This window comes from Dreissena polymorpha, chromosome 1 (assembly GCF_020536995.1).
Source record: "Dreissena polymorpha isolate Duluth1 chromosome 1, UMN_Dpol_1.0, whole genome shotgun sequence".
Lineage (NCBI taxonomy): Eukaryota > Metazoa > Mollusca > Bivalvia > Myida > Dreissenidae > Dreissena > Dreissena polymorpha.
In genome coordinates this window covers 576,353-592,306 of record NC_068355.1, presented here as the reverse complement: position 1 = coordinate 592,306, position 15,954 = coordinate 576,353, and the positions used below count along the sequence as shown (strand labels likewise).

General features: G+C 32.2%; 1 protein-coding gene across 1 annotated transcript; it reads left to right on the top strand.

Annotated features, from left to right (window-relative positions):
• The first annotated feature begins 448 nt into the window (after nucleotides 1-448).
• Nucleotides 449-15,466, top strand: LOC127868242 (sex peptide receptor-like). The gene is made up of 2 exons (XM_052409873.1): nucleotides 449-988; nucleotides 10,107-15,466. Exon 2 carries the CDS (start codon nucleotides 10,118-10,120, stop codon nucleotides 11,411-11,413), a length of 1,296 nt encoding a protein of 431 aa, XP_052265833.1. The 5' UTR covers nucleotides 449-988; nucleotides 10,107-10,117; the 3' UTR covers nucleotides 11,414-15,466.
• Nucleotides 15,467-15,954: the final 488 nt, after the last annotated feature.

Below are 15,954 nucleotides of genomic sequence, written 5' to 3'. Positions count from 1 at the left end.
AAATGAAATCGCATATGTATTGTACCTGCACAAATTCCAAAGCAATATTGTCCGTGTAATGTGATATTTGATAAATATTTAGACAAGAGTGAATATACAAAAACACATGTTGACAAATATTGTAATAATATTGAATAAAGTTTTGTATGTGTCCACTTTAAATTTTAAATCGTATAAAATGGTAAATGAACATCTGAAATATTAACAATATACCTAACATACCTGACCATTCTCAGAATTAGATCATTTAATTACCAATATATTCCGTTTTGCCTGGCAGTAGTCTAATCTCACATTCATCCGCTCAGATGTATCACTTTACAATTGTTTTCTGATCAATCCCGATCCTGTTTGAAATCAAGGGAGTTACCGCAACATATAAGCAGCATTTCTGTGAGTTTCGGCTATCATTACAGAACTTTGTATACTATTTGTTTTTCAATAACTGAGCTGGGATGGAAGAAATATTTACTGGGCGTTTGCCTGTGGAAGGATATTCTGGATGTTTATCAAGTATCCAGCAGTGACGACAATTGTGTGAAACGAGACGGATGTCGAACTGTTCTTTGTTAATAAAACTTATATAAAAGTATGCCAAATAAAATTTTTCTAGCAGTGTGTGATTTATCTGATATCGAGGAAGTTAATAAACGCTTAGTTGTTGCTTCCAAGACAATGCGAGCCCGTTATTATTGTAAGGACGAGCGTAATCATCGGATCTATCCTTCCGAGATAAATTGAGTGCGAAACCGACGATGTGTTCAGTTAAATACTGGAAAGGTATATATAATGACATCAGTTGTGAAGTGCGTAATTGAGTAGGTTGTAGAAAACATTAAACTATGAGGTTAAGAGAATGTAAATGGATATTTTCAATTGCGGACGACATTTCAAGTTGGATGTTTCAGAGTAAACCAATTTTAAGATTCACCTTCAAAAATTGATATATTTTAAGTTGCTCAAACAAACAACAGGAATAGAAATAAAGGTAAGTATTTACATGTGTTTTATTATGCTTAAAAGTAAGACAGTTCTCGATGTTTAAATATGTGTTATATTATTGAAATTGAAAAACAAGTTTTTCGGTAGAGGGTGGTAAGTAAATATGCAATTGCTTTGTTGAGTAGCATGTAAAACGTATTCAATTAAAATAAAACTTAAAAAACCCCTATTAAATCCTTTTCACAGATTTTGGCATGTATTGAAGTTTATCATTTATTGCTTTCAATTGATGAATGTAAACATTGGGTCTAAAAAGCTTCAGTATAAAACAAGAATAACATTAAAGAAAGAAAGTGGCTCGAACCACTGACCCCTGGAGTAAAATTATATCGCTTAGACCACTCGGCCATCCGTGCTCATACAATTGAATTAATTTTATAATCCATATAAGCAATCATAGTAGTATCACAAAATATAACGACAATAACAGAACTCTCCAAATTATTCAATCGTTTCGCGTTGCAACGCTTTATAATTGTAAGGATTTTAAATCGTCGAAAGATGCATATAATGGATATTTTAGAGCATGGTAAATCTTCAGTATTACTGTTTCCTTACAAATATCAAAACTACAACGAAAATTTGCGAATCTGAAACATTTTGTTTTAATTTTGTCAATTTACCAAAACGTGAAAAGGCCCCTTTAAGGCTAAATGTTCGATAAAAGAGTGAATATTTTTGACAAAGATTATATATGTATCCATATTTTACGACTTATTCAAATACTTACACTCTTTAGCTTAACAAATAAAACTATGCAGGAATATCAGGCGAGTTCAAGTCCCTAACAGGAAAGCATACACATTTGCACCACCGAATACTGACCGAACTATGCTAGTCGAAAGCAGAATCATTTTTTTCCTTTAATATATTTAAACTAAGTTAGGAACTTTTCGTTTCAATGCTGCGGCATACGAATGTTCTTACAGCGGCAGTAAAGGCACGATTAGTTATCCAAAAATAAATTTCTGTTGCAATTTGCTTTCATTCATTCATATATTTATACCAATAATAACACTTAAACCCTACTTAAAAGACCAATTATTTGTCATTATCAAAGCAGTTTAATGAGCGGTGTGCTATTTATCATGATTGGGGCACGTCGTATAACTAAGTTGATAAACATATGTCTTTGTTATTCTATGATTTAATAATAACGTTAGAACCAGTATTTACTCCAACTACATGGTACTGCTGACAGCTGCACGAAATGACCTTTGTTCAAGATGCCATTATTAACCTGTCCTTGTGGAAAGTGTACCCGTTGCTTGTTTCATACGTCCAATTACAGGATATTAGAGCTTTTCACAACAACTATTTTTTAATACGGGTGGCGATTATTTTTTACCGATTTAATCAGCTAATAATTGCATTTATTTAAAAGACGATTTTTTTCACAAAGCCATACTCTTGTTTAGTATATTACATTATTAAGGGGAAATACATTCGATTTTACCATTATTACAATTAAAAGATCATGTGAATATAATCGTTAAAACTATTTAATTCTGAAAATGGTGCAGATAATTTACATAAAAAGAGTTTAGGCATTTTATCTGGGCAAAAAGATTGAAGGTTAAAAATGATCTCATATTTTATAGAAATAAACAAGTTTATACCAACTTATATTTGTAAACTTACTTAAGGCAAGATTTGTGTACAAATTGCATAGTATTGTTGATTTACAACATTGTCTTCTGGATAATCACGTGAGACCACTGACAAAGCCCATAACCAATATTTGATAATGAGCAGAATCAATTTCCTATGTGTAATTGAAAGTACTGGTTTGCGTGTCAGTGCTTCTTATATAGTATATTATTGTGCAAAAGAAACATGGGCTGAGAAATGTAGTTCAGAAGACCTCTAATTGACCCTACCAATGCAATAATCATGGCACAAAATAATTTAAAGTATCCTAAAACAGGCACCTTAATAGAAAATTAAAATAATCAGAAAATACATTTTTTGATGATTTGTTATTGTTTTGTTATTAATACAATATCGATGAAATTAAAGCATAAATTAATAAATTACACAACGATAGTATCTCATTTATAGTGAATGCATATATATATATATATATATATATATATATATATATATATATATATATATATATATATATATATATATATATATATATATATATATTAAAAACTTTATGGAGCGGGTATCTGGATTTAAACTTGTCAAGAAAAAAAAAACGGAAATAAATAATACGTTTCCTGCTTAGAAACATTTGGCTGGCACAAAAGTGTCATAATTCCTTTGAAAAAACAAACATATTGCTGACACTTGTGTCAATATATTTTTCATATATTGGTTGCTGATTCAATGCCAAAGATCTTTCCGAAAAACACATTTCCTTTGCACTCAAATGTTTTTTTTTTAATTCAAATGCAAATCATGGAAATACCTGCTCTTGTCAAAAATAATGTTATGCTGACAACATTAATTTAATATGCTGATTATGATAATCAGTATAGATAACATTTTATATCTCACACTCTGTTTTTTATATTTAGTTATTGTGTCTCCTAGTTAAATCAATCATCTTACAAAATAACATCCATTGCCTACACACATATACGTAGTATTATCAAGTGTATGCTATAATTACTGAAGTTCCAGGGCAATCCTAGAGAAATGAAAGTTAGGATTTTACAGCGTATAAACTTCAAAGCCAGTGACGCCACATTTACCAGCTGTAAGTTGTTGCACTTTTCAAGAATTATACGAGATAACAAATCTAGAAAATAAACAGATTGTGACTTCGTTCCGTGCTAGATCCGAGGTCAGATACGCTAAGGTTGATTTGAACTTTAAATGAAGCATTGCGACCAAATAGATAAATGCAAATTGCTGAAGGCGTTTGTTCTTACGCTTTTAAACGGTGTGATTTCTCTTTGCTCTTTTAATCATAATCTCATCAAGGATTGTGTACTTTATATTTGTGTTATATCTATCAATCTGAATTGTAAATCAATGTAATGGTATATCTCGGTTCGAAAATATTTTCCATTTATTTACATTGCTTGGTGATTTAAGGGAATTCAAAATATTGCGCACAATTTATTTGAATAAGTTATTGTGGTCGGCTCTTGAATAAGGCGCCTATGTTGTTTCATAGGCATGTGTTAAAACGGTAAATATGTATGATCTGTGTATGGCTTTATAACAATAACCATTTATCGACTTGTCCAAGGAATTTTGGCATTGATACATAAGACGCTTGTAAACGTGATATATGACGTTGAAATGGAATCCGGAGAATTTAATCTTGATCGCGAAACATTTTCAAAAAAATTATAACATCTGAATGTAGCCGTTTAAGCTCCTGCTAAAATCTTAAAAGCCCATTAGGACTCAAAATCAACAAATATTTGGTAAAATATTTCGAATAATAAAGTTCAAACATTAAAATATTGCTCCTTATAAAAATAGCCCTAATTTCACGCAAGATGTGGTATGGTTACATTGATTTAACGAGATACAAAATGCTCGTTTAAATTTTGTGTGGCATAATATATTCCATGTGAAAATACCGCGACTATTTCCGAACATTTACGAGCAAATGCGAGATTGGCTTCGGGCAGCGACGGAAGCACGACGTTGTTCTCATGGGATGCCCGAAGCCAATCTCGCGTTTGCTCGTAAATGTTTGTATTTCGTTGAATCTATATTACCATGCTTCATCTAGCGTTTACATTTTTGCTATTGCTATAGGGAATGGGTTATCCTTAGTTTACGAACTATTTTACGCAATATTCGTAGATTTTTTTTGGTATTTATGTTGCTTTATTAATAAGGTAGGATGAGAAATCTAAAGGTTAAAGTAAACAAACATAAAATAATAGTAAAGTAAAAACTTAAGTGTAGCAATGTACCGAACCTCCGATAATCTACTTTATCCGCACCACCTGAATCCGGTAAGAATAACTTGCTAAGAAATGTGTGACATCTTCAAACAAGCTCGAAAATCACTGCATTAAAAATTCCTTTCATCTGTATTTGAAAATCATAATCTTCTTGATTATGTTCAAAATGCTAAATCGATCCATTCCTTCAATAGTCTCATTAACAGAGATCGATCGTCATTTTTTTATACGACAAAAGACGCTCTTTAATTTTACATACGATTAACAGCCAACAAAATGACATCCCCATTAAGTATATGAGGACTTCATGAATTGACGTCACATCATTATTTCAAATGAGATTAATATCTATTAGTTCGCGGCAAACATGAGGACTTCATGAATTGACGTTACATCACTATTTTAAATGAGGTTAATATCTATTATTTCGCGGCAAACATTTAAACACAATAGCCTTCTATGATGTCGCCTGGATTGGAACTTGTATGAATGGACAAAACACTTGTGATTACTCAACCGATACTAAAACAGCTGATGCAGTTCACAAATTTATATCTTATACTTATCGATTTGATAAATGCATTTGCTACTGAACGATTCCCAAACGCTTTTTCTTATCTATTTTTTTTAATTTAACTTTTGCCACTTTAGTGTCTTTATCATTAAAAAGTTATTATATTATTTGTATTAAACAATACTGCCATACTGTTACTTTTGCTCAAGCACTTAAAATCCAAGTATGTTCTTCCGATAACATGCAACTGTATATATACCGAGGGAGAATAAGTATATTAGACCTTGTCTTTCTTCTTAATACCCATACGTACATGTGCATATTACATCTGATGTATGACATTTTATGCATCGCGATGCTTGTTTGTTTGAAATAAATACTTGTATACGAAAAGATGGCACAACGTGTTATCATACATACTTCTATGCATACGATTTCGAATACTGTGTGTCATATGATCTCAATGTATGAAGATTACTTAGTGCATATACAGTATTGCCCGTGAAACATCGTCGTCATACATTGACCGTTCGAGCAGTTTTATTTTTTTAATCAAATAAATACCCTTTAAATGCAGTGCGAAAACATTAAGAAGTTGTCATGACATTTAGTCTTAATGTGCTAATATGTTTTATTATTGTCTGGACATAACTCTGTATATGTTAAAACTTGGAACACTCTTCACATGTCAACTGTGAACTTGACATGTAAGCGAGCGACGTGGATTTTCACGCGTCTAGGCGTCATGATAACGACATTGCCTTTTGGTCATTGTTTTTAATTTCAATCATGCAAAGTGTAGTAATGAGCCGGACACCAAATATTGCAAGAACAACTAGCAAAACTGCAAACAATCCAACTGACAGCATTCATAGATATAGCACCCTACACGTTTGTGGGGAAGACATAATGAAGTCATGACTGAAATTTACAAATATGAATAGTCATATATATGTATACTTATTCCCTTTCTTATTACTAACAGTAGATCGTACCGACATCCACCCTGAAGTCATTAGCACAAATTGCAGTGCAGATATAGCACCCGTGGGAAATAAGGAGCTTTATAAATTAACGAACAGTGTTGAGATACTATAATTGAATGAATGACATTAGTGGCTGCTGTTATAAATAGATGATTAATATTTATTTCTGAAATATCAAGAAATCGTATAGGCTATTTGTTTTCATTAAAATCATTCGGTATAACAATGGGGTCGTTCAAATAATCCGAGAATTTCATGAAATAATTAATAGGCGGATTTATGACCAGGTTTTAATGATATGATCCCTATAAGTAGTTTTAAAACAATATTCGTGCAACTAGTATATATATATATATACATATACTTTTTATTAGACGTTTAACACGTAATCAAAACTTCAGAGCGTAATATATTATTCATAAGACAATTAAATTGCAAACAGGCATATACAAAAAATCTGATATTTCCAAAATATTTTTCAAATTGCTTCTTTAATGACTAAGATACATTACACATGAAATGGTTTAAAATTAAAATCCAGACGGAAACAAGACTGAAGTCCGTATTGATGCCCTTTACTCCGTTGATGAAAATTGTACCAAAAATAGCCACCGATAATAATTTGCATGGTTATTGACTGAAAATAAAAATCATTTGTATTCAAACAAACCTAATATATATCATGTACATGTTTGAATGGAATTTTAAAGAAAGGCAAATACTAGTACGCTGTTTCTTTTGACTACACTCCTACATCCGGTTCAACATACATAATTATAATTTATAATAATTTGTTGTGAAGCAAACTCTACTGTTCTAACGACACTTAATTTTCAGTAACGCGCGACAACATTTCAAATATGACATGTTTTGTTTAAAGCAACATAACTTCGTGTCTGTCAAACATTATTTTCTAAATAATCATTCGCGTGAAACATATCGGTCCCGCTGTTGATTTCTTTTCACTTTTATATACCTACATCACATGCCAACTATAAAATACGCACGTCATTAGTTTTCTGTGGCACGCATACTCCATGATTGTGAAAATAAGAAAAAGATCTAACAAGGGTTTAAGTCCAGTCCTGATAAATGTTTCAAGTCTTTTGCTGCAGCATGTAGCGCAAGGGAACATTTTCCATTAAATCTGACATTTACATTTTTTTATTATCTAAACCTTGTACTCATATCTACCCTTATTTTTAGCATTTAAGAAGGAATGATCAATTTGTTCGCGGACTGAATTCTTAAATTCTTTCAGTGGCCGTAACCACCAATCTTTGAACCACAAAAAAAACCATTATCTTAGCACAAATGCACTTTCATTTAGTATAGTATATTACAAAGCGAGTTGACAAACTTATTAAATTATAGGTACAATTTGTGTCGTATCGACTCTGGATGAAACTACATCTCTTACTACCTAGATTGATTATGTTCGAAATTTTGTAGATATTTTTTTAATAACTTCTTGCCTGCTGAGAAAGTTCATTTTATAAAATTGAACTAACAACTCAGAATATGCTTAATACTGGTGCGTTATACATTATTTTTAAACTCATACTACATAAGTCTTGTCTATAATTTAAAAAACAACATATTTTTAGGTATATTTTTTGGCTACAAGAAACACGTCAAGGTTGCCATTATATTGAAGAGGATTTTGTTATCCTTTTGATACATAGAAATAATGAAACCACAAAAACGATATCAGAATGGAAATTCTTATTGACACTGCCGGGCTTTTATGTGAAACAACTTGTCTTTATAAAACAGAGCAATACATACAACAATTCGAAACCTTAAAATTGATTAATTTAAAAGCTAGTATCCATCCTAACACACCTGTTGGCCAGAGATATACACAAATATTTAATGGAAAAAAACACTATATGTCTGTGTAATTGCAATCAAACGCCAATACTATTATGATAATTCATAAGAATGTTCTATAGGTATGACTGCATCTCAATTCATGTATTTTAACGTAAAGGGACTTTTCCGCGGATTGGTGAATAGACAAGTTCCCAAGGTGTTGTCACATATTCAAAAAAAAGCAAACACACACTAGATAATGATTTATTTAACACACGCGATTGAAATCGATAAAATGATAAAATCTTACACAGGCGAAACGATTGAATTATTTAAATAATATAGGGCGCCTATTTGTGTTTTATTTTAGTAATGCCAACACGTGAATATCTTACATCAGCGCAAAAGCGTACTAATTCTAGCACCTGTCAGGATATCATTTTGATCCTATTCGAATACCGACGAAGCTTAGATTTGTTAAAAAAAAAAATTAAGTCTATCGAGATAAGGCATTTTATCAAATACGTCAACACAAGTGAAACATGTGTGAACAGTTCCCTTTAACACCGAAAGTTCGTGATAATGAGTCTCCATTATGAAAGTCGTAATATGGTATGCGCGCCTAGAAGGAATGACACGCGAAATTTCCACACAGGCAAACAAATTTCAGGCAATTACAATAATGCATATCAATCCAACCTGAGCTGCTTCGAGCTATATTACATTATTTTAAAGAAACAAAAACAATAAACACTCAGTCAAATACACGAGGCAATGTGATGATAAAAAACTAGGCAAGGTTATTGATGCTCAAATAGTTCTTACAGTCATGTAATATATCATTATACCAATGCAAACATGATACGATCATTAACATTTTGAGTTGTGTGTACATAACACATCACAATTAGTGAAAGCACACTATATGTTTGCATACTTTTACTAATCAATTACTTCTCTTTATTTTTTAATAAAATCATGAACAATGGTATAAACTGTCATTACGATCGCTGGATGATTAAGACCTTTAAGTTTTGTCTGATACAAATTAAATATTAAGCTGTTCATATAAAACAGTGTTCAAAGCTGATTATGTCATGAACACATGCGGCAGTTTAGTACAATTAACATTAAGGACGATAATAGATTAACCAAATGAGTTCCTATACAGTTAAAAGTGAATGCTGTGTTTCAAAATGTTTAAGCTTCACGTTGTTCACAAATAACGATGAAGATATGTAAAGTTTCATGTTTTTGCTTATTAATACAAATGAGGATGTCGATAAGATGGTATGAAAATAGCATGAACCTTCACAGTGTCAAACCGAATATAATTTAAGCGCAAGGAACTGTATTGCACGTATATGTGCATTGTTCTATTAACAGTCACGTTTAAGATGTATGTATCCTACAAAATTACAAATTCACACATGAGAACGTTCAAGTAGTTTAAGGTAAATATTGGGATTTTAATATTTAAGACAGAGCACTTTATTTATTATTATTAAGAATATCTTGCAAAATCAGCAGGGGTAAACTTAAATGTTATTCATAAAAAATAAATTACCTTAAGTTAATGTTTGGCTAATCAGTTTAAAAATGTCATCAGAAAAATAAACAATTAAGCAAGAGCAAAAAGGTCAGAAGATCTTATTAAATGCTTGTATAATGGCAATTACTTGACAAAAAGCGTTGTTACATATTATACTAATACTCACTGTATTTAATCAGTTTTGATTTATATTATTAAACGTTCAATGGTGTCTTTGGTAAAATATATAAGAGAACATGCGACATAATTCGTGTTTAAAAAATCATGTTCACCTAAATCATTATACTAGTTCATGATAGTGCTCATTCAACGATGTCCGTTTAACATATAATCTTTTGACTTTTGTCTATTTGCAGAGTAAATGTGAATGCTGTATTCAATGAATGTTCCACAGTCCAAAGTACAGAGTCCAGGATTTCCCAATCAAGATCAAGAGGAACAATATTCCGACGTTAATATGGGTGATTATTACTTCGATGACGTTCTGCAAATGATAAACAACATGACAATTCAATATCCACATCTCTTAAATATCACGAACATGACTTTTAGGGATGAAAACCTGAATGCCACATACGATTACAATGATAACTCGATGCATTATAATAACATTTGTCATTACGATATGCAAAGTCTAACAGAGAGTATTCCAGGTTACAAACTCTGTATGCATATTTTGATGCCTATTATATGTATATTTGGTATCATCGGTATTATTCTGACAATAATTGTCCTGAGTCACAAAAGCATGTCGACCTCGACAAACAATTACCTTATTTCTCTGGCAGTGGCTGACATGTTGTTCTTAATTGTGATGAGCGTGCGTATCTTCGATACAAGGCTTGGACGTGTGGGACATCTCTATTACCTGGTGATAATGGCATACGGGAACATCCTCATAGCCGTTTTCCTGTTGGCCTCTGTTTGGCTGACCGTTATGTTAACAGTGGAACGATACATTGCTATTTGTCATCCTCTGCGAGCAATAACACGGTGTACCGTTGTACGTGCCAGGATTATCATTATATGCATCATCTCGATTGCAACTCTGTATCATATCGTGGAAATATTTAGATACGAAATTCAGTTTTACTGGAACCCTTGCGTACAAAAGGAGGTGCCTGAAATAGTAATGACAACGGTAGGGCTAAATCAAGAGTTTCGAAAAGTTTACAGCTGGTTGAACTGTTTTCTACTCGCCATTGCCCCAATTACCTTGGTTGTTGTTTTTAACATATTACTGATTCTAGAAATCCACCGTTCAACCAAGTACTTGCGTTACCATTTGGCGAACGACTCTAATGTACAGACCATCATTTCGTGTGAGGAAAAGAGGATTACTGTGATGCTTATTTGGGTTGTGATTGTGTCCGGCGTGTGTCAAGGACCATACATTCTTCTAACTATGTTTAAGGGACTCTTTCCAAACGTTATATTTTCGCACTTTAACACAATGACCTATGTAACCGTATTGTTTCTAGTCCTAAGGTCTTCTTTCAACTTCATTATATACTGTTGGTTCAGCGAAAAGTTTCGGAACACATTCAAGCGTATTTTTTATGTAGACAAGTGCAAGCCAATCAAATGGAACAATAGTGATCATGCACACATTAATAACAACCGTAAGATCTCTGTTATCCACACCAAGGAAACAACTTGTTAGAACTATGATCATGTTTACTGCACGTAAGACAAGGTGTTATGATATAAGACTTTAATATGGATCATTCTCATTTTCTTAAAACAGTATGACATTGCTATTTGAGGATTACAATAACATTTTAAAGAAGAGTTACTTCTTGACATTTAGTTATACTTGTTAAAACATGATTATTTATGTGTTTAACTACATACAATAATCCAGTATAATTTACATTATCAGTACGTTTACTTTATAGAACTACTGTGCATGTCATATTGTTTGGAATGAAGAGGTTACCAATATTTCGTTTTGGTAGTATTCAACAATTGTTTGGTAGTAATACTTATTGTTCTTTTATGTTGATATTGGGCTATTCATTTTAGATTTGTTTCGGTTAAATAAGAATTTGCTTTTTGTTAATATAGCCAATATATGCTTAATTTTATACTCTTCCACTCCATAATAACTACTATATACACATATTTCAACCTTTCTAAAACAATATAGCTACTTATGGCAGCTTCGTCGGTTCCATTATGCAATTTTAATGTACACGGTATATAATAAGTGTAATATTTCTGAACGTTTTTTTTTAAATTTCTACAAACATCATTGTACTTATTTCATACAATGCACTAACCATAAATGGACCTAAATTTCTTTGATGTAAGAGAGTTATTTCACAATACGAACTACACATCTGTATTCAATTTATGTGCGAAAAGGCAAGCAAAACAGAAGTGCCTATTTTTTAATATAGGCAATACATATTTTAGTATTCAAATGGAGAATCTCCATCCGGCGCGGTTTACAATATGAAAAATAGAAGAAGTTTAGTCCGCTATCTTGACGATCTGCAAATATTGTTAAGGTTATGTTAAACAAATATCAAATGCTACAAAACCCATGTTTGCAGATAATAATATATGTTACTATTAGCGCATGTTATTATACTATGAAACTAGTGTCAAGAAAACCTATTTGCATCATGTTCATCGTGAAAAACACAGTATAAATAGTTGAGATGTCTTAATCATATCCGTAAATTACAATATTACAAATGTCATGTCCACCACGTTGGAAATTATATTGAAACAGTTTTGAATATTTAAAGGCTACAGACCGGAAATGATTGGATAAAGGTACAGTCCATCGGTTCATGCATGAATAACATCAGTTTAATCAAAAATATATGTAACCAATAGGACAATAGGAAGCAGTATTCATATTGAATTATACACGCAATGGTATATAGCTATACTCTTTCTATTTCACTGTAAATAGTTTGTGATAATTGTTAAGTATAATAATAGCGTACACGGCTTTATTATAATATTTTTGAGCGAACAATATGTAACGCAACCCGATTAAGCTGTGTGCAAATGTTACATTTCTGCTGATTGACTCAATAATGTTAGGACATCGCTTCCCTAAGCCTTGATGGCGTGGGGCATTTGTGGGACACCGGTGCATATTACTACGTCCCGTACTGAATCAATCCACTCCACTGTGGTATGAAATGATAAATCGGCGTTCGTGTTGCAACGTTAGCATTGCTCAAGGGCATTCTGTCGTGTATCAATACCCTGACCTTTTGAAAATACACTTCAGCTCGTAACCATTATACAATCTCACGATGTCATACGTGTCATGCATAAGTGTAAGACTGACACAACACATGCATTGTGTATACACAAGCAAATGAAAACTACACGTTTCAAAGTGTTAAAGTGTTTTAACAAATAATATTGATATTTCTTTTTATATATTTTTTTCACAAACGTTACTGTAGGTGTCAGAAGAAAAAAATTCCACGTTGGCCAACGGTGGTGTCTACCGCGGCATTTTGTTAAAACTTTATGAAAATATCCGTGCGCTCTTAAGGATCGCTACCGCGAAACCTCGTGTTTTCCGAAGCTTCAGATCGGGAAGTGACAAGTGGCTACGAGCCATTTTAATTTTGAAATTGAATAATCAATCGTTTACAGCAAAATGTAAAGCATTCATTCTTAACATGTTAATTAACGCATTCTCTGCGAGTATAGTTGTTCTTGCCATTAAACGCAGCCCGGATAATTCTCTCAATTACTGTGGCGGACGGTGGGCAAAGTAAGTCGCTGAACAATTAAAGGGCAATCAGTAACTTTATTTGTCATTGACTCAGTATTCGACTAATTATTCGACTGTTTTGTTGCAGCAAGTTAAGCATTAACCATACCTCAAATTTGCTAAGCCTTATGGAATAACAAAAGTATTTACAGAGTGAATGACATAGAGGCGATGATGATATTATTATGGTCTTTAACATGTTAATTTTATACGCATTTTATATTGTACGTTATACAGAGGGGGTAATCACGTGACAGACAAGATGACGACGTCCATGCCGATGCAGGTATTTTTCGTCGTTTCATACCCTTTATTACTTGTATTATTATTTTTTATTCCGCTTACTTTCCAGCCATATTAGGAAGAAAGTTACTGGCTTTTATTTCATAGTAATATTCGCTGTATATCTCGACTTTAATCGGTGCGAAATTTCTTAGCGGGATGACCTAATTAGGGCTCCACTAAGAAAATTTGCGTTGCGTAGAGTCGAGATATAAAGCGAAGTTAAATACGAAATAAACGCTTATCACCTTTTTACTGATATGGCTGAAAAGTGAGCGTCATTTAAAAAATAAACAGAAGTAATAAAGGGTATAAAACGGCGAAAAATAACTGTCTCGGTATGGACGTCGCCATCTTGACTATCCTGTGATTACGCCCTCTGTGTAACTATCATTACTATTGAGATGCTTCTGAGATACTTCTGCTGTTCAACAGTACTGTAGAAGATATGATTTATTATACTGGAAAGCTATGATATGATAATAATATGAAAGAAATATGTACAGCGGTGCTCCATTTTGCACAAAATTCTGAAATACACATTACAAGAACAATGCTCAGTACTTGTAGCGGTACACACACACTGCCAAATTTCATTTAATAATGGGATAGTTTAAGAGAAAACATATACAGTATCCGAAGAACAATTTGGGACTGAAAAGATAATTTACATAATCAATATTTAAGTTAAAACATATCTCACCAAGGAAGTAAATGTCTGCCATTGAGGAATTTTGAAAATTGTAAAATGATAACGATACGATATTAGAATATTACAAAATATTTCAATAGTATAATACACGCCAATTTGTATTGAGATATTTGGTTTATCTATAATTGATGGCGCTCTGATTGTGTTCTTATAAGTTTTAATGTTAAATGCTTTTTGTATTTGCGACGTACTTTAACATATTTCATACTTATTATATCGTTGTTATCATCAAGTTATAGTATTTATATAACGCAAATAAAGTTTGTTCATGTTGCCTGTTTCTTGTATTTATTATTCATGCAGCATAGTGTATTGTTTTCGCTCACTTAATTATGTCGTGAAAACAATTCATTCATGCATTTCTGATGATAAAGCAAACAATGTGTCCTGTTTATTAAATACTTTGATACTTAAAATATATTTTTTTTACAGTCATTTTATAAAAACGTTTCGTCGAATCAATATTATTAATGTTCGGCTTAAATGACTATTTCTGATATACTTTAACATAATACAATTCGTTTTGGATATCAATGTATGAATATCCAAACAAGATATATAATCGGCCATTTCACACAATGCGGTATGGCGTTTTCCGCTTATACATTACGATAATCAGGAATGTGTACTACGCATATGATATTTTTATTTCTTACATCGTGTAAACAAGAAGGAATTAAGTTAAAACTTGCAATCACTTCCTTAGGAAGTTCTTACGCTGTTGCTATGACGTATATTAACTTTTAATGAATCAAATTGCAACTGGAATGTATATTTTCGTTTATGGCTTTTCATGTAAATGCAATTATATTGTTTTTATATAATTTGATTTTCGATTTTGGCCGAAATATTTTGTTCGGCGCGCCCCAGATTTTGTGTGGAATGTTTGGAGGCGGATTTTCTAGCTTTAATCATATTATGTGTAATGTTGTTTTATATATTTTGCCGTGTATTCCTTATGTACTTTTCAACTTGCCTTAAATAAATTACAAGCGCATGTTAGAAAGAATTCATTTTCATATAATGTTTGTTAACAACTGCTATTTCAGTAGACTGATAATGGGACTCCATCTGCCCTTAAACCGGCATGACTTACTCATGCCTTCTGTGCTATTTTCGTCACGCTCTTGTAATCTAAGCACATACAATTTGGTAAAGTATGGATTGGTGCAATGAAATAAGATCAAATAACCCTGTTTCAGAATACAAACGTCATAACTCGATACATTTATGTCACAAAGTATAGATTACTTAGGATAATATTAATTCATCTTTGTTTTACATCAAGTTCAATATCATCTCTACCTAAATGGATGCATAAATGGGCATCATATGTCAACGCCAAACTAGACGAGGGGAATGCAGGAAGTTATTGTCCATTGCGTGTTTCACTTATAAGTTATGTCCAGGGTAAGCGCATGCAACCCGTCAATCGGTGTGTAGTAGTTGTATATTTTAT